Consider the following 20335-nt stretch of genomic DNA (forward strand, 5'->3'; position numbering starts at 1 on the left):
TTTCGATATTGCCCATCTGGTGATGTCCATGTGTAGAGTCGCCTCTTGTGCTGTTGGAAAAGAGTGTTTGCTATGATCAGCATGTTCTCTTGGCAAAACTCTATTAGCTTTTGTCCTGCTTCATTTTGTACACCAAGGCCATGCCTGCCTGTTATCCCGGTGATTTCTTGACTTCCTACTTTAGCATTCCAATCCCCTATGATGAAGAGGACATCTTTTTTTGGTGTTAGTTCTAGAAGGTGTTGTAGGTCTTCATAGAACCGATCAACCTCAGCTTCTTCGGCCTCAGTGGTTGGGGCATAGACTTGAATTACTGTGATGTTGAATGGTTTGCCTTGGATTCGTACTGAGATCATTCTATCATTTTTAAGATTGTACCCCAGTACTGCTTTTCCCACCCTTTTGTTGACTATGAGTGCTACTCCATTTCTTCTAAGGGATTCTTGCCCACAATAGTAGATATGATGGTCACCTGAATTAAATTCGCCCATGCCTGTCCATTTTAGTTCGCTGATTCCCAAGATGTCGATGTTCAATCTTGCCATCTCATGTTTGACCACCTCCAGCTTACCTTGATTCATTGATCTGACATTCCAGGTTCCTAAGCAATATTGTTCTTTACAGCATCGGATTTTCTTTTCACCGCCAGACACATCCACAGCTGAGTGTCCTTTCGGCTTTGGCCCAGCCGCTTCACTCTTTCTGGCGCTACTTGGAAATACCCTCTGCTCTTCCCCAGTAGCATATTGGACACCTTCCGACCTGAGGGGCTCATCTTCCGGCGTCATATCTTTTAGCCTTGTGATACGTTCCATGGGGTTTTCTTGGCAAGAATACTGGAGTGGGTTGCCATTTCCTTCTCCAGTGGACCACATTTTGTCAGAACTCTCTGCCATGACCTGTCCGTCTTGGGTGGCCCTGCACGGCATAGCTTATGGCTTCACTGAGTTACGCAAGCCCCTTCGCCACAACAAGGCAGTGATCCATGAAGGGGTGTGAGCATGGTACTGCAGGCTTAATACAGTGCTTACCCAATTCCGTCTAATGAATTGACTACCCTTTCAGCTCAGTCCTATGCATGTTTTCTCATTTGTGGGTTTGGGGGTTTTTTTGCATGAACTCTAGCTTTAGTGGTGAGGGAAAGGCTCTTAGTGCATGCTCAAGAGTTTCTCCATAACTTAGCCCTAGTTTTGAAAACTGACTCATTGGCTGAATCCTGGTGAAGTCTTGGCACAAATGAAGTTATGGGGAGAAAGATACAGTGAGAGCTTGTGCATAACAAGGAGGAGGTAGAGAGGAGTTGCACAAAATAAGACATCTGTTCTTATGAAGAGTTGCTGGAGGGGTGGTTGCATGGAGGGAAACAGAATTGGTAGGGGGAGAATGTAAGTGTTCAGTGGTGAAAGAAAAACATTCTGCACATGCTCAGAGACATTCTTTATTTAAGAACATAAGAAGAGCCATGCTGCATCAGACCAAGGTCCACCTAGTCCAGCATTTTGTTCACACAGTGGCCAACCAGATGCCCATAGGAAAGCCACAACATGACATGAGTGGCATAGCACCTTCCCACCCATGTTCTCCTGCTGCTGACACTGGTGAAATGTAAATAAATTCTAATAATTCTAAATTAGAATGCATGTATATCCTTCAGAAACTTTGCAGGTTTCTTGCCTGGGGGACACCTCTAATGACCTGTGCATTTTCATACAAATTTACCCAAAAACTATTGGGGAAGGGGGGAATGGAAGGAAAGCAAATCACTCCCTCCCCTAAATTGGAGAACTCCCCTTCCACATGAACTGCTGCATTTATCCTTCTGAAACTTCGCTGGTTTCTTACATAGGGACAACTGTAGGTTGTATGTAATTTTCAGAACAATGGTCCACAAGGAACATTGGGAGATAAGAATGTCCTCTTTTGGAGACCTCAAAATGTCAAGCCCACCCTTGCACAAAAAACCTTGTGGCTAGCATGCTGAAATTTGGCAGACATGATCTCCTCTAATGGGGCAATGAATCCTGAAATTTTTATTCAATTCTTCCAAGGAATTAAAATGTTATTGGCAGTTCCCTTTAAAAGAAAATCAAAATATAAACCCTGCACCTATTTTTCTGCCATCGGGCAGGTGTAATCCCCTTCTATTGGGCTACTATGCCTGAAATTATCATCCAGTTCTGACCAAGAGAAAAAAAGTTAGTTTTTTTCTAATTTCCCATGATAGTCAAGAGGAAGCATAAAGACTCATTTTTCCAAACCTTGACTCAGGTTTGGTGCTGAGCTGAAGTGGTCCAACTACAAATTGGCCAGAGCAGAAGTGGGATGTTTTCCAAAATGCTGAATTGGGGTTTGAGTTGAAGTGGGGTGGCAGGTCAGTGAACACTTCTTATGTATGTATGTAATCTATACACACATGCAAGCATACTGCATGCACACACCACACACATATTAGACATGCGCTTAGACATATATACAGTATATATGCACATTTGTGTTATCGGCCTATGCCCCAGATCTTTTAAGAACCTAGCAACGCCCGTGGGAAGCATGATTATATTTTTAGTTCTTTATAGCAAATATATAAACACTTAATACAGTCATTCTTACCTCTTGGTTTAAAACAGTATCTCTTTTGCTTGTAAGCAGAATATCCAGCTACTGCCCCAACAGTTAGCAACACAACTACAGCCACGACGGGGGATGTAATCTGAGCTGTTGTACTGGAATCCACTATTGGAAGGGAGTGGGGGGACAGACAACAACACATTATCTTCAGAAATACACAAATCTATTCTGGTTTAGAGGATAGAAAGGGGAGCAAATAATATGGCTTGTTTTTCTAAGATATAAGTATTGCAAATATTTTACACATTTTAAAACAAACAAAGTAGTTGTACTCCAGGCCTTGGTGGGCTGAGGGATGAATATTAATTTTTTAAAAGGAAGATATGAATAGAGCCACTATTCTTATTGGCAAGATAATTCTTATTGGCAAGGAAGGTAAACATCTCTCTAGGCAAGAATCTTTTAGATTCTGTTATAATTCAACCATGACTTTAAACTTTAGGCCCATTAAGATATACAGTGACAAGATTCAGTCACTCTAATTTTTTTTGCTCTAAATTTCTTTCTTTGTAGGGTTGTGATCAGAATTGGGTATAATTTTAAAAACACTGAAACAAAACTACCAAGTGCCAGACTTAGTGTGGAATACAAAATACATTGTTGTGGTTGTTGTTGTTCAGTCGTTAAGTCGTGTCCGACTCTTCGTGACCCCATGGACCATAGCACACCAGGCCTTCCTGTCCTCTGCTCTCTTCCGGAGTATGCTCAAGTTCATATTCATTGCATTGGTGATGCTATCTAGCCATCTCATCCTCTGCCGTCCCCTTCTCCTGTTGCCTTCAATCTTTCCCAGCATCAGGGTCTTTTCCAGTGCCTTTCTCTTCACATTAGGTGGCCAAAATATTTGAGCTTCAGCTTCAGTATCTGTCCTTCCAATGAGCACTCAGGGTTGATTTCCTTTAGGATGGACTGATTTGACCTCCTTGCAATCCAGGGGACTCGTAAGAGTCTTCTCCAGCACCACAGTTCGAAAGCATCAATTCTTCAGCGCTCAGCCTTCCTTATAGTCCAGCTCTCACAGCCATACGTTGCTACTGGGAAAATCATAGCTTTGATTATACGAATCTTTGTCAGCAAGGTGATGTCTCCGCTTCTTGCTATGCTGCCTAGGTTTGCCATAGCTTTCCTCCCAAGGAGTAAGTGATCAAATCTCATGGCTACGGTGATCTTGGAGCCCAAGAAAATAAAATCTGTCACTGCTTCCATTTCTTCCACTTCTATATGCCAGGAAGTGATGGGGCCAGATGCCATGATCTTAGTTTTTTTAATGTTGAGATTCAAGCCAGCTTTTGCACTCTCCACTTTCACCCTGAAGAAGAGGCTCTTTAGATCCTCTTCGCTTTCTGACATTAGGGTGGTATCATCTGCGTATCTGAGGTTGTTGATAATTCTCCCGGCAATCTTAATTCCGACCTGTGATTCATCCAACCTGGCATTTCTCATAATGTACTCTGCATATAAATTAAATAAGCAGGGTGACAATATACAGCCTTGTCGTACTCCTTTCCCAATTTTGAACCAATCAGTTGTTCCATGTCCGGTTCTTACTGTTGCTTCTTGACCCTCGTACAGGTTTCTCAGGAGACAGGTAAGGTGGTCTGGTATTCCCATCTCTTTAAGAATTTGCCACAGTTTGTTGTGGTCCACACAATCAAAGGCTTTAGCATAGTCATTGAAGCAGAAATAGACGTTTTTCTGGAATTCTCTTGCTTTCTCCATGATCCAGTGAATGTTGGAGATTTGATCTCTAGTTCCTCTGCCTCTTCGAAACCCAGCTTGTACTTCCAGTAGTTCTCAGTTCACATACTGCTGAAGCCTAGTTTGTAGGATTTTGAGCATAACCTTGCTGGCATGTGAAATGAGCGCAATTGTACGGTAGTTTGAACCCTCTTTGGCATCGCCCTTCTTTGGAACTGGAATGTAAACTGACCTTTTCCAGTCTTGTGGCCACTGCTGAGTGTTCCAGATTTGTTGGCATATTGAGTGCAGCACTTTAACAGCATCATCTTTTAGGATTTTAAAAAGCTCAGCTGGAAGACTGTCATCTCCGCTAGCTTTGTTGTTACTAATGCTTCCTAAGGCCCACTTGACTTCACACTCTAGGACGTCCGGCTCAAGTTCAGTGACAGCACTATCATGGCTATCAGGGACATTCAGATCTTTCCTGTATAGTTCTTCTGTGTAATCTTTCTACCTCTTCTTAATCTCCTCTGCTTCTGTTAGATCCCTGCCTTCTTTGTCCTTTATCATGCCCGTCTTTGCAGAAAACATTCCCTTGATATCTCTGATATTCTTGAAGAGATCTCTAGTCTTTCCCAGTCTGTTGGTTTCCTCAATTTCTTTGCATTGTTCATTTAAGAAGGCCTTCTTGTCTCTCCTTGCTATTCTCTGGAAATCTGCATTCAGTTGGGTATATCTTCCCTTTTCTCCCTTGTTTTTTGCTTCCCTTCTTTCCTCAGCTACTTGTAAAGCCTCATCAGACAGCCACTTTGCTTTCTTGCATGTCTTTTTCTTTGGGATGGATTGAGTTGCTGCCTCCTGAACAATGTTACAGACCTCCGACCATAGTTCCTCAGGCACTCTGTCTATCAGGTCTAATCCCTTCAATCTATTCCTCACCTCCACTGTATATTCATAAGGGATATGATTTAGGTCATACCTGAATGGTTTAGTGGTTTTCCCTAGTTCTTCAATTTAAGCCGAAATTTTGCAAGAAGCAGCTCATGATCTGAGCCACAGTCAGCTCCAGGTCTTGTTTTTACTGACTGTATAGAGCTTCTCCATCTTTGGCTGCAAAATACATAATCAATCTGATTTTGTTATTGCCCATCTGGTGATGTCCATGTGTAGAGTTGCCTCTTGTGCTGTTGGAAAAGTGTGTTTGCTATGATCAGCGTGTTCTTGGCAAAACTCTATTAGCCTTTGTCCTGCTTCATTTTGTACACCAAGGCCATGCTTGCCTGTTATCCCAGTGATTTCTTGACTTCCTACTTTAGCATTCCAATCCCCTATAATGAAGAGGACATCTTTTTTTGGTGTTAGTTCTAGAAGGTGCTGTAGGTCTTCATAGAACCGATCAACCTCAGCTTCTTCGGCCTCATTGGCTAGGGCATAGACTTGAATTACTGTGATGTTGAATGGTTTGCCTTGGATTCGTACTGAGATCATTCTGTCATTTTTGAGATTGCACCCCAGTACTGCTTTTCCCACCCTTTTGTTGACTGTGAGTGCTACTCCATTTCTTCTAAGGGATTCTTGCCCACAGTAGTAGATATAATGGTCACCTGAATTAAATTCGCCCATGCTTGTCGATTTTAGTTCGCTGATTTCCAAGATGTCGATGTTCAATCTTGCCATCTCATGTTTGACCACCTCCAGCTTACCTTGATTCATTTATCTTACATTCCAGGTTCCTAAACAATATTGTTCTTTACAGCATCGGACTTTCTTTTCACCACCAGACACATCCACAGCTGAGTGTCCTTTCGGGTTTGGCCCAGCCGCTTCACTCTTTCTGGTGCTACTTGGAAATTCCCTCTGCTCTTCCCCAGTAGTATATTGGACTCCTTCTGACCTGAGGGGCTCATCTTCCGACGTCATCTCTTTTAGCCTTGTGATACGTTCCATGGGGTTTTCTTGGCAAGAATACTGGAGTGGGTTGCCATTTCCTTCTCCAGTGGACCACATTTTGTCAGAACTCTCCACCACAACCTGTCCGTCTTGGGTGGCCCTGCACAGCATAGCTTATGGCTTCACTGAGTTACACAAGCCCCTTCACCATAACAAGGCAGTGATCCATGACAAAATACATTAGGAACACATAAATCTCACAGAAATAATTGGCCACGATCAGACAAACCTATGCACTTAAATACACATTTCAGCTGGAGAGCTAGGGTTGAAGAATGAGACACAATATTAACTGCATGAATATTTAGGGGCTACACGTTGCACTATTGATGGTTTTTAATAGTATGCTTAAGCTGCTGTCTTTTATTTTGAAGGACAAACAGCTGTGTAGACTCCAATCTAAAACATAGTCTTGATCCAGATTGGGGCCGTGCACTCCCTTGCCCTCAAAGTTGGTATATACGGATTTTGTTTAATCTATTTCATGTCTGTGTTTCATGGGTTTTCAGGCATCTTTTGTTGCATCATCTGCTCATTGATGAAATCAGATTTTTTTCAATTTCCTGAACTTACATTCTCATTGAAAAGTACGTACTTCCAAAAATGTGCAAATCACCCCAAAATATGCATTTTCATACTTTAGCCTATAGGAGAAAATGCACATTTTCAGTCAGGTTTTTGTTGTTGTTTTGTGTTTCTGTATTATTGTATGACTAAGTTTGTGTACTATTCTGGAAAATTTAAAAAAGGTCTTCAAGTCTGCAGAATCCACAGATAAAAGGCCAGTCCGCTGTGAAATCCATGTAGAAATCCAAACTCATTTGAATCTGTTGCAGATTTCTCCAACATTCCTACCCCAAGGATGCTGTTTACTATGCAAACAGCTAGTTCAGGGGCAAATAGCAGTCAGGCAAAGGGGAGGATTTTCAGCAGCAACTGGTGCATGCCCCAATCCTAATTGGAAACACATTCCAGATTGAGGCCCCATGGTTTCTTTTATCTTCAAAATAAAAGTGGCCAGTTTAAGGATGCTTAAAGAAAAGCATGTTTATTGTAATTTGGATTTTGGTCAATAATATGCCACAAAATACAATCAGTATGCCAGCCTTACCAGTATTCCCACCATGATCTGAAATATGCTCCCTCTCCCCTGAAATAGAGGTAATAACGTGATTATTTTGGGAACGGACATGTTTAAAGATATGTCAAAATTGTAACAAGCGCTATCTCAACATATTCGGCGATATATTGCATTATTTGGTTAAAACAGATAAAACTGAAGCTATGTCCGAGTCTTTTGTCTGTTAGGAAGTTATTTCAATATTTTGTGTTTAATCCTCTATTAGTAATAAGAATAATGACAATACTGCTAGTTTAATAGCTACATTTCTGTATATGCTATGGAGTAAGACTGCAAAACGTGCTGCTAGAACGAATTTTGTCATCACTGCCATGATCACCATAACACCAATATAGCCACCCCTTATTCTTGACTCTTACTTCAACCATTCTGGCTGATTCTGTATTAGTTTTGTCTAGATCCCTGAAGATGCCTGTTTAAAGTGCTTGCCCCATCTTAGCAGTACATAAAGAGCATATTGCTACATAACATGTAGCAGATGGCTTTGCTTTCGCACTTGCTTACCAGTGCAATCCTATGCATATATAGCCTGAAAGAAGGACGTCCCACTGCATTCAACACGGGTTTATTCCCTAGTCAGGTTGTTCAGTATTGCAGTCCGAGGCTACTGATTCACAAGTAGTGCTGTGCTGAAACCCCACCTGCCCTTTCACAGCCTCTTTGTTTCCCTGAAAAAGAGGCAGGCATTTTTCTGCCTCTTTCATTGGGTTGCTGAGAATTTTGGAGAAATTTCTCCAAATTTGGAGAAATTTCTCCAAATTTGGAGAAATTTCTCCATTTCCCCCTGTTCTGTCCTTACAGCCTCCCCGGCTGCTTCAGCTTCTTGGAAAGCCCCCTAGAGGACTTTGGCAAGACTTCCTCCCTTAAGGCTTTCCAGTGTGGCTGCCTGCTGAGTGCCTGAAAGCTGAGCGAGGGATTATTGTTATTTTTCTTACTATTTTTCTTGTTGTTGTTGTTGTTAAAAGGACTTTTAATGACAACAAAACAAAACAAAACCAAAAATGCCTCTCTCAGTTTTCAGGCACTCTGCAGGCAGAAACACAGAAAAGCCCCAAGGGAGGAAATCCTGGCTAAGTCTTCTAGGGAGCTTTCAAAGAGGCTGAAGCAGCCAGAAAGGCTGCAAGGACAGAACAGGGGGAAATGGTAAAGGAAAGAGCACCCGCACTCCCCTCGGCCACCCCTTACAGTAAGGGTAGCACTGAAGCCCTGTACCCTGAGAAATTTCTCCGAAATTCTCACCCCTTCCCACAAATTTTCAGGTGCAATTACTTTTCACCCCTCCCCCCCCCAACAAATGGTTGAAAATAAACAGATCAAAACATTTGGCACAGAGCTATCAACAAGTATCTTTCCATTATGAACCTAGTTTGCTTGTGCTTATTGATGTATCCAAAGTTCAATGTGTGTGTGTGGGGGGGGGGTTGAATGAAAAAGTCAAGGACTCCCACCCTTCTGGCTCAATTATGAGCTGAGTCAACAACTCCGCCAAAGTTTAGGTCCAGCTTGTAATGGGCTCGCCTCCAGTCTGCCCCCTGGTTGCCCCCCTTTCCCAAGCAAACCTATTCTTGCAAAGGAGGGGGGATGGTGATAGGGCTGGCTGGCTTGTGATTTAAATTCTTAAGTTTACCCTTAAGGGTATACATTTCCGCTGGGATGTACAGGAATTTTCCAGTGTCTTCCAGTTGAACTAACTGGATCAAAAGGCATTGGAAACAATAAATCCCATGCATCTCAGCAAAACCTGATGTTCCTAGGCATGTTTATAACCCAACCAGAGAACCTCTGTTAATTACTGTATTTATATAGCCACCCTAAAACAAAGAAAAGAGAAATAAATATCCAGGCAAATAAAGATGAGGCCATGAGCACCCCCATTCCCCCCTTCATAAGGGTAGGTTTGTTAGACGGGGTCTGGTGTCCCAGGTCAAACACCAGGTCTGAAATACTGCAAGTTTCTCAGAAGATTTTATTTCTTTTTTTAAAAAAAGGTTTTCTGATGTTATTTCCAAGGTGGGGAAGGTGAGGAGAGAATTTCATTTTGTCCAGTTAGTACGTTAACTAATTATGAGTTCTGCAAACCACCATTTTGATATTCAAATGAAACAGGAAACCAGTGCAATGCAAAAAGAAGCCTCAGATTCTTTCTTGGAGGCACGAAGGGCAGTGGGGAGCATGTGAGCCTTATGTTTGCCTCAGTGCTTTCATATAACAGTACAATGTAGCATAACAATACATCATGGTTGGTTGTTATGTATGAATGCAGGCTATCTATGTTTTATAACTGATATGGAAGAGGGGTGTTGTATCCAAAGGTGTAATTCTGTTCATGGGGAGGCTTTGATCCAACAGAGGCTCCTGCAAATGAAAGTGGGGAGGCAATTTTTGCCATTTCCTGCTTTGCCAGGCAGCCCCCTGCACTACATTTGGAGGGTCCCCCCAACCCACTGGAGCAGGTTTAGGGGGCTGCATGGGGAAGGGGAAATGAGCAAAAACAGTCTTCCCTTTCAATTCACAGAAGCCTATACTGATTCAAAGAGCCTTCCATGAACAGAAGAATAGCACTGGATACAACCCATTACCATCAAAAGGCATGTTGCCAGATTGAGACAGAGAAGAACTACAAAACAGCAGAAATAACCTATACAGTACCTGGTGGCGGTGGAGGGTTCCCATCATTGAGGTCCAAATCATTAATGTCACCTAAAAAGATGAAATTGTGGCATTACTCTTTCCCTCCAAATGATCTTTCCAAGTATTTCTGAAATTATGCTATTACTCTTTCTCTCCAAATGATCTTTCCAAGCATTTCTGCTTCTTGTGACTCTCCGAAAACTGTCTTATTATAGATCCAGGACTAATACTAATCTTTTACACATAATTTCCTCTGATTAATCTATGAAATATTGAATTTGCTGTCTTTAAGCTCAAAGGGCTGGATCCAGATTTATGCTAGATCAACTGCACTGATGGGAGTGGACTTCCTCACCCCCTCCTTCCCACAGCAGTCCTCCCACTCCCCTGAAAATGCTACACAGAGAGTCAGGAGATATTGCTGAATGGGGTGAACTGTGGTCTGGGGGGAGGGAGATCCCCCAAAACTGGGTGGAGGACCTTCCACGTTTGGAGCCTTTCCTCTCGCAGAAGTTTGCTTCCTTTTCAAGAAGGCAGATCCTAGATCCAAGCCATAGTGTCTAGCTGAAATCTGTTTGAAAGCTGAGATTCAAAGCATTCAGACAGAAAATCTTTGGTATCCAATCCTTCCCAAGGTACAGACAGCTAAAGTTGTCAATATCAAAGTAAAGTGCATATTGAGCAATTGCTCAGAGCAGCAAACCAGAGTTCTACACATAGGGCTCCTTCACACGGAGCTTTTATCCTGTTATTGAGATTGCTCATTCATGGAAGTTTCTGGGCCCTTTAGATGCTGTCATGAACTTCCAGGGTGTCTGCCACACTAAATCACCATTATTCCATTTTTAAATAGATTGGAGATAATGAGGTATCAAATTACCCCCACTTATGTTCTGCTTGGGTTCTCTCCGTGAAAAAGAAAAAGCTGCAAGAGGAGGAGCGAGACCAATGAAACATATGGAAGACTCAGATAAGGGGGAGAAGGAGGGGGGAAGGGGAAGGGGAAAAGGAAGCACATGTAAAGGGAGTCTGTTGTGATGCTGAATTTAAAACGGAAGTAGAAACCCCCATTTTAAATGTGGGATTTTAGGCTGATGTAGAGATGCTCATAGAAATAGAATGGCTTTTTAGTCATGAAATGAAGGACTGGCAAGAAGAGATCCTGCAAGATGGTAGCCCCAGAGGGAATCCATTCTGACCCTACTAGCTTTGCAGGCTTTTCTCTCACAGGTGTCTACGGCTAAGACACCCCACAGTCTTGGGGGGTGGGGGGGGGCTACCAAGTGATTCCCTTCACATGATGCACACATGAAGATGGGTAAAGTCTAATTCACAACCAGTTAATCCAGATTATGTGGATTTAAACCAGTAGTTCTGATTTTGCTTAGATTAAATGAGCATTACTGGTATTAAATGAAGTAATCCAAACCAACTGATTTATAGATTTAGCTGAAAAAGGTTGCTGCGAAATATTGTAAAACTTAAAAACATAAGGAAACACCACCACCACCATTATGGCCATCTCCTAAATCCATGCCAGAATTTAAAATAAATTAAAACATAGCACCAATACAAAAACATTATCAACAAAGTTACCAGTTTTCAACAGCAAATGCAAGTAATTAAAAGAAAAAAATAAGTAGGAGCGACTGGGTTAAATCCAATGTCATGCAAGCAGACTTCTGCTCGCACAATGGGACTTCCCCTTGTTCACTTCCCCTCTGCAGTCCACCGTATGCCCCCTCCATGTGCCCTGGCAGGTCCCCCAACCCTCCAGAGCAGATCTGAGGAGCACATGGAAGGCTGCAGGGAAGAAGGGAAAGCCATCTGATGGATAAAACCCACTCAGATCTAATTATAACAGCCATCACATGTTAATGCCCAAACAAGCACACTGACACCCTAACATTTCATCTGAAGCATACTGAACATTATACTATACCACTGTATAATGTATTTCAGGACTGCTCTGATCTTGTCAGATATCTTTAAGAAAGTCCTTCTAAGAAGAACTCATAACCACAGGGAATATTTAGGAAAAGCCATTAAAAAAACAAAACAACCTATTTCATCAACATCTCCTAAACAGTTATGCATTTCTACCAACTTTCTAAAAAAAGGGGGGGGGCACTCATAAAATACTAATCACTGAAGGAGCTGATAGAAATGTAACAATCAACAGAAATAAATCAGAATGAACACCCCCTTTTTAGATCCAAACTATGGAAATCATTCTTACCACCATTTCCATGGCCACCCGCATAGGGTCTTAGGTCGGGATACAGGTTAGGTCTGGGATTGTTACCTATTAATGATAAACATTTCCAGAAATATATCTGTGACCAGAAATTAAGTGGATAAAAGAAGGAGAACCACTATTTTAAATCTCAGCTGTGGAAATCATTCTTACCATCATTTCCATGGGCTCCTGGTTGTGGTCTTGGGTCAGGATATGGGTTAGGTCTGGGATTGTTACCTATTAATGATAAACATTTCCAGAAATATATCTGTGACCAGAAATTAAGTGGTTATCAAACGGAGCACCACCATTCTAAATCTTAACTGTGGAAATAATTCTTACCATCATTTCCATGGCCTCCTGGCTGTGGTCTTAGGTCAGGATACAGGTTAGGTCTGGGATTGTTGCCTATTAATGATAAATATTTCCAGATAAGAATCTCTTCAGCATACATTTTATTTCTCCAGTAAAAGTATTGTCTTACTACCTTCGTTTAAGGGCTAGTTTTCATGCACTGTTTTCAAAACATGGGGTTGCTGAGAAAAAATGACCAAGCTTTGCTCTGTTATAATTGTGACACAAACATTAATGTTTCCAGAATTTTAATTTTGGCCAGTATTAGCTATCTAACTTGTCAGGATAGCCTCAGGAGGATTGGGGCGGGGGGGGGGGGAATATCCACCTTGGCCGTACTGACAAAAGAGAAAGTGTTATGATTTTTCTGCTAGTATTAACATTATTGGATTTTCTAGAGAAGCTCAGAGGCCAAAGACTGACATAATGTGGCCTTCAGTTCTTGTCAGGTATGTTGTTTCCATTGTTTGTTAAGGCATTTTGTGCCTTATCAGTATTGTAAAGCTATTCAGGATTCCATCTTGAGTGCCATTTTTCTTGGTGGAAAGGTGGGGTAAAAATCAAATAAATAAATATCTTTTAAAAACACACTGGATTAAAAAAAAATACAACGTAGCAATTATTTACCCATATCCCCTTGGTACAGATCAGGCCTTCCACCCATTGGTGTACTTGTCCCGCCTCAGGACTCACCAGATGTCCCTATGTTCTACATAATATTGGTGTATTGCCTACACAGAGAAAGTAAAACCAAAGACATCCCGCTCTAAGGTGGCCACTTATGAATAGCCGAAAAATAGCAAATGTATCACCAAAAAAAAGTGATGGACAAAAGGTGCTGAAAATGTGTATATGAAAATGTATATGTACAAATTTAGAAACAACTATTATAATTTGAATAGAAATACAATCAATGTCAGTTAGTGCGGAAGACTGTGACCACGTGACCTGTGTGCTGGCCAGTTCAGTCAGCTGCCTATCAACTGTAGGGATGGCGGAGAATTTCTCCCCGAAACTTCGGGGGGCCGAGCGCCAACGTGTTCGGCCCCCCGAACAAGTTTCGGGGAGAAATCCTCCGCACCCCCCCCGCCCCCCGCACCCCCCCGGGACGGGACTTACCTTCCCTGAATGTCCCTCCCGGCAGCGGGTCCGGCTGGCGGTTCGTCCGGTGTTCGAGCGGGGCGGGAGCTGCAGCCGGTCTTTCGACCGGCTGCCGCCCCCGCCATTGCAATGAAAGAAAAAAAAAAACACGTCCCCTGATAGGCTACGTGACGATTCACGTAGCCTATCACGGCAAGATTTGCAAAGTCAGCCGTGATAGGCTACGTGAATCGTCACATAGCCTATCACGGGTGACTTAAAAAAAAAAAAAAGCGCGTACGCGAATGGCGGCCCCCATAGGGAGCCGCCATTCCCCTTCCTTATTTGGTCGCTGTAGTCTATGTCAATGTTTACGTAGACTACGGCGAAAATAAGGGCAACGCAAATAGCGTTGCCCTTATTTTCGCCGTAGTCTACGTAAACATTTACGTAGACTACAGCAACTAAATAAGGAACGCGAATGGCGGCTCCCTATGGGGGCCGCCATTCGCGTACGCGCTTTTTTTTTCTTTTTTTTTTAAAGTTACCCGTGATAGGCTACGTGACGATTCACATAGCCTATCACGGCTGACTTTCCAGATCTAGCCGTGATAGGCTACGTGAATCGTCACGTAGCCTATCAGGGGACGTTGTTTTTTGTTTTTTTTTACTTTCGTGTTCGCGGCCGGGCAAGGCGGGAAGCCTCCCCCCCCGGCCTGAATTTCAGCCGGGCGAGGCGGGAAGCCTCCCCCCCCGGCCTGAACTTCGCGGGGGGAGCAGCAAAGCGCTCCCCCCCACCGCGAACAAGCTGCGAGAAAAGGTAAGTGACTTTCGTCCACCCCTAAAACTGTGCTAACGGTTGATAGGCAACCGTTCTTATGGTTCCTTAAACTGGACAGCCCTTCAGACAGAGGACTGTAAAAGAGGACATATGGCCACCCTATCCCATTCCCTGCCACACAGTTGAGGAAGAATGGCTTGCTTCTTTTACAGCTGGATGACCAAATATTTTGGTAAGCTGTAATCTAAAATTCTAGGCCACTATCCCAGCCACATACCAAAGATTCACTTGTGTAATTGGGGTCTGCCTATGTACATATATGGAAAAGAAGGGAAAGAGGGAAAGCATTCGGTACCCTTTTCCCTGGCCTCAGCTTCCACTGTGAGGGTTATATTTTAATTCACTCCCTCTCTTTCACACCGTTATCAATAATGGAAGATTCTTTTTACTCTACCTCAGAACACTATCACATCAGCAAAATGACCAGTTATGGAAAGTGGCATTCTTCATCAAAAATTTAGTACAAAATGTATGGGGGGGGGGGAGTAGACCAATCCTGAAATGGCTACTGTAGCACTACCAGGGATATCCATACATTTGGAAGATATTCTTAAAGACTTGGGAAAGCTCCAGTTGTAGGCCTGGATGTTATGTGCACAAACCTCAGCATTGTGGTTTCAATCACATGTATATATATGGCGTGTGCATTTACTAGAGCAACTGCAATTTAACACTCACCCGCTGGTGGTTTTTTGGTAGCTGGAGCAGGTCTCTTAGTAACTAAAAGAAAAACTAATGTCAGTGCATTATTCAGCTTATCAAAAGGTGGTTTATACCAAGATGACTAGATATTATATTTCTAAAACTTGTTGAGATATTTGAGGCTGCAATCCTATCCCCAATTAACTGGGAGTGAGCCCTACTGAACTCAGTAGGACTTCCTTTTGAGTAGACATGTATATGATTGCACTGTGAAACATGTTCCAGTCTTTCCTTTGAAGTACAGAGAATTCAAATGACTGATCTGGTTTTTTATTTTGTTATGCATTTGTTATTTAACAAATAAATTGGCTTTCGATACCCCTGTTTGGTTTGACCAAGTGGAATCAAGTTTCATGACATTTAAAATTATGTTTAAAAAGAAGGATTCTTGGCCCATGGTCCAACTGTGCACCCATGTGCATGGTCTGTGCATACCCTGCATGTTTATTTTTCCTGAGCTCTACTCCTATACCTAACCTGGTACCGTCCAGATGTTTTGAACTATGGCTGCCATCATTCTCAGCCAGCATGGCCCTTGGCCATGGGCACTACTTTGGAGAAGGCTACCCTAAAGTAACCATTCTTTTAATTATCTGAGTTTTTTAAAAAAATAGTTTGATAATTAGACACACACACGTGCTTTTCCAAAGAGAAAAGCTGGGAAATAGCATGTACACACAGTGGCATCTGTTTAGGGACTCCAAACAGATGTCCTTGGAAGGACATGTTCCAAGAGGTAGCTTAGGAAAACACTGGCATGTACAGAATGTACGTGCACTGATTCCTTTGAATCTTAACTTTGCATTTCCCTTTTGGTCCTAGCCAGAAGAGGGAGTTCTCCAGCAAGTCATATTAAACCTGCTCTCTCTTATTTTGAGCTATTGATTTTGAAATTCAGCATTTGTGTTCCTTTTTTAATCACTTGAATTAATTGTGTGCTTTTTAAAATCTGTCCAGGATTCCATATTTACCCTGTACAGTTAATGTCATTTTAGTCATTGGCTTAAGCTGAAAGAGGATTCACTTCAATTCAGTGTTTGACTGTATAAATAATATTATCTTTATTTTTCCTGTATACTTACCTGTATCAAGAGCATCTGATAAGTCAAAATCGTCGTTGCCTATCAGAAGGAAACAAAACAATCAAGAATTTAAAAAGAACTTACGCCCACTTTTCTTTCGTTAACTGTTCTACATATTACATGCTCCACATGATGGCACTGAAACAGCCCTTGTATGTTGGGTGGACAATCTTCACAGTGCCACTAGCCACAACAGAGAACATCCAGCAGTGAGACAGGGATCCTCCATGTGATGATCTAAGTCAGGGCTGGCCCTATCGTTAGGCAGAGTGAGGCACTTGCCCCAGGCAGCAGGTTTGGGGTGTTACGAAAGGGCAGCAAATTGTTATTTTGTTACTATTATATTTTTAGTGCAGGGAGGGGAAGAGGTGTTTGTGCGATATTCTGCCTCATGTGCTAAAATAACTCGGCTGGCTATGCACCTTGACTTTGGTGGTTGTGGGCAGAGGGGTGCATCTGCTGCTCTGCCTAAAGCAGCAAAGTGTATTGGGTCAGCCCTGGAGTAAGTAAGCTCTTCAAGATGGTACAGCTGGTGCAGCGAGATTGCATTCTTGCATGATAATGCAAAATGGACACCAGCCTTCATGTAGATTTTGCTGGCAGATGCAAAGATGCCAGCTCTTGATGATACAAACCTCCACTGTTTTTTCTCATGAATAATGGCATAATTGATGTACTCAATTCAAAACAAAACCTCTTAGAAATAAAACATAATCATCTAATTCATAAAATCACACTAAACTCAATCCTTTCAAATGAACATGAGCCACGCGATGCAATCTCTAGAGTCAAGAAACCAGCTTGACTGCGGTTCTGAAAAGCTTGTTTATACATTCTCAAAGTAAGATTAATGGGATCATCCACAAAGGAATGGTTTGTTTTCAGATATTGAATCCTCACACCTGATCCCAAAGGAAAAAGAGAGAGGGACAGGGGGAGTGCAACCCTGTTAATTCTGCTCAATCTCTCATCGGCTTTTGATACCATTGACCATGATATCCTCCTGGATCGACTCTGTGGGATGGGTATTGGAAGCACTGTGCTACAGTGGTTCCGGTCCTACCTACGGGGCCGATTTCAGAGAGTAACATTGGGTGACCATTCCTCGGCCCATTGGCAATTGAGCTATGGGGTGCCGCAGGGTACCATCCTGTCCCCAATGTTGTTTAACATCTATATGAAGCCGCTGGGAGCGGTCATTAGGGGATTTGGAGCTAAATGCCATCAGTATGCTGATGACACGCAGCTCTATCTCCCTGTGACATCTGAATCAGGAGAGGCTGTGCAAGTCCTGAATCAGTGCCTAGACTCAGTGATGGGCTGGATGAGGGCCAATAAACTGAAGCTGAATCCTGGCAAGACAGAAGCCCTGTGGGTGAGTGGTTCCCAGTTCCGGGAGATAGGCTCATTGCCTATTCTGGATGGGGTTGCACTCCCTCTGAAAGATCAGGTCCGTAGTCTGGGGGTACTCCTAGATCCATCATTGTTGCTGGAGGCCCAAGTGGTCATGGCAGCTCGGAGTGCCTTTTACCAGCTTTGGCTGGTTCGCCATCTATGGCCTCTCCTGGACAGGGATAGCTTGACCACGGTGGTATAGGCATTAGTAACCTCAAGACTGGATTACCGCAATGCGTTCTGTGCGGGGCTGCCCTTAAGGCTGGTCCGGAAGCTGGAGCTAGTGCAGAATGCAGCAGCTCGGCTGTTGTCGGGAGCTGCCCCTTTTCAGCGTGTAACTCCTTTGCTGAGGGAACTGCACTGGCTGCCTATTCGCTACAGGGCCAGGTTTAAGGTATTAGTACCAGTGTACAAAGCCCTAAACAACTTGGGACCAGGATACCTGAGAGAGCGCCTCCTTCCCTATCAAACTGCCTGGTCACTGAGGTCATCAGAGGGCATGTTCCTGGTGGTTCCACATGGACCTATGGCCCGGCTGGAGTCCACCAGGAGAACAGCCTTCAGTGTGGTGGCCCCTTTCCTATGGAATTCCCTGCCTTTAGAGGTCAGGCAGGTGCCAACATTGTGTTCTTTCTGGCGCCTCCTGAAGATGTTGTTCTTTCAAGAGGCCTTCCTTGCATGACCAGCCGTGGGTTGTTGAATTCCACTTCGTTGGGATTTGTCTTTTTAAAAATGTTTTAACTTTTTTAACTCTTTTAACCATTGTTTTATTCTTATGTTGTTCACCGCTCCGAAATCTTCTGATGAGGAGCGGTATATAAATATTGTAAAGAAAGAAAGAAAGAAAGAAAGACATTTTGACAGTGACATCAGGCAAGACAAGCTTGTAAATAAAACACAAGATTGGTTCCTGAAGTCTCGACATCTCCTCCAACCGCTTGGAGTTGCATCATGTGATATCTAGTTTACTTTTCTGTTTTCAAATAGCATTCCTCTACCCCCACTGCATGGCAAACCTTTTTTTGAAATGAAACTGAGGTGCGCTGTGAATATCAGATGTTTCTGACATTCAAAAGAAAAAACTAAAAAAAAATAATAATCCACTTGGCATACCGAACGCTTTGGGCATGCCTAAATGAACTGTTTATAACTATTAGTATTTACCACATGGACTATTTATCATTGCATTGTAAATTTCTCCAGCTCCACTCCGTGTTGCTGTTGACTATTGTAGTGACATGGAAACATAAAAAGTGAGGACAGCAATCTCTGCAATCAGTAATACTAACCATTATGGCAAGGACAGGGATCACTGCCCACAGTGATCAGGAACAGGGATCAGGGACAAGGATCACTGCCCACAGGGAGGCCATGCTTGGCAGCATACCGATGACAAGAATAATGTGTGCTCCAGCCCTGTCTCTCTGTATTTAAAAAAATTGTTTTAGTATATTGGTTTTAAAATTTCCTTTACTGCTGTGGGAAAGCATTGGATTACATATAACTAAAAAATAAAACGGATGTGATATGGTGGATCACTTGGAAGTGAGAAAACCTAGTTTAAGGGCATCTCTACACCAGACTAAAATCCTGCATTTAAAACGGGGCTTTCTGCTTCTGTTTTAAATGCAAGATCACAACAACTCCATTTTTCACCCACTTCCTTTCCTCCCTCCCCTTCCCCTCTCCTTCTCCCCATATCTGAGTCTTCCATGATCTTTCATTGATCTCACTCCTCTTCTTGCTGCTTTTCCTCTTTTCATGGAGGGAACTGAAGCAGAACACAACAGGGTTATTTGATGATAGCTCATTATCTGCAATTTATTTAAAAATGGAACAAAGGTCATTTAGTGCAGGAGACACCTTGAATGATCATGGCATCATATAAAGAGCCCGCAAACTTTCATGAAGGAGCAATCTCAGTCGCAGGATAAAAGCTCCGTGTGAAGGAACCCTCAGGCATAGCTTAACTTACCAGATGCCGTTGGGCAACACAATATCTTTCATTCTAACTTATCTCCAAAACCAGTTGTGAGGATACATAATAATACTATACAATACAATAAATACTATTGATTTATTTTATTAAGAGCATTTATATCCCACCTTTCTAGTTCAATCATAAGAACATAAGAAGAGCCATGCTGGATCAGACCAAGGGACCATCTAGTCCAGCATTCTGTTCACACAGTGGCCAACCAGCTGTTGACCAGGAACCCACAAGCAGGGCATGAGTGCAACAGCACCCTCTCACTCATGTTCCACAGCAGCTGGTGTATATAGGCTCACTGCCATCAAGACTAGTAGCCATTGATAGCCTTTTCCTCCAGGAATGTGTCCAACCCCCTTTTAAAGCCATCCAAATTGACGGCCATCACTATATCCTGTGGTAGCAAATTCCATAGTTTAACTATGTGCTGTGTGAAGAAGTACTTCCTTTTATCTGTCCTGAATCTCCCACCAGTCAGCTTCATAGGATGACCCCAGGTTCTAGTATTTTGAGAGACAGAGAAAAATGTCTCCCTATCCACATTCTCCACACCATGCATACTTTTATAGACCTCTATAAAATTATATAGTACATGTCTATATCATGTATCACAAGGCTAAAAGAT

The 20335-nt window shown here is 42.7% G+C and overlaps 1 protein-coding gene across 1 annotated transcript in view; it reads right to left on the minus strand.

Annotated features, from left to right (window-relative positions):
* LOC146350113 (uncharacterized) overlaps window positions 1-19052 on the minus strand; it is a gene marked incomplete at its 5' end in the record, with an annotated part of 30718 nt that extends 11666 nt beyond the window's left edge. The window contains 9 exons of the mRNA XM_084845519.1: window positions 2608-2730; window positions 7367-7405; window positions 10046-10096; window positions 12267-12332; window positions 12438-12503; window positions 12609-12674; window positions 15220-15261; window positions 16326-16364; window positions 19010-19052. Of these exons, the coding sequence (XP_084701645.1) occupies window positions 2608-2730; window positions 7367-7405; window positions 10046-10096; window positions 12267-12332; window positions 12438-12503; window positions 12609-12674; window positions 15220-15261; window positions 16326-16364; window positions 19010-19052 (535 nt within the window). The remainder of the gene's footprint in view (window positions 1-2607; window positions 2731-7366; window positions 7406-10045; window positions 10097-12266; window positions 12333-12437; window positions 12504-12608; window positions 12675-15219; window positions 15262-16325; window positions 16365-19009) is intronic.
* Between the last annotated feature and the right edge of the window lie 1283 nt (window positions 19053-20335).

Source organism: Heloderma suspectum, chromosome 3 (genome assembly GCF_057233095.1).
Source record: "Heloderma suspectum isolate Gila_16-S chromosome 3, 16-S_ref, whole genome shotgun sequence".
Classification (NCBI taxonomy): domain Eukaryota; kingdom Metazoa; phylum Chordata; class Lepidosauria; order Squamata; family Helodermatidae; genus Heloderma; species Heloderma suspectum.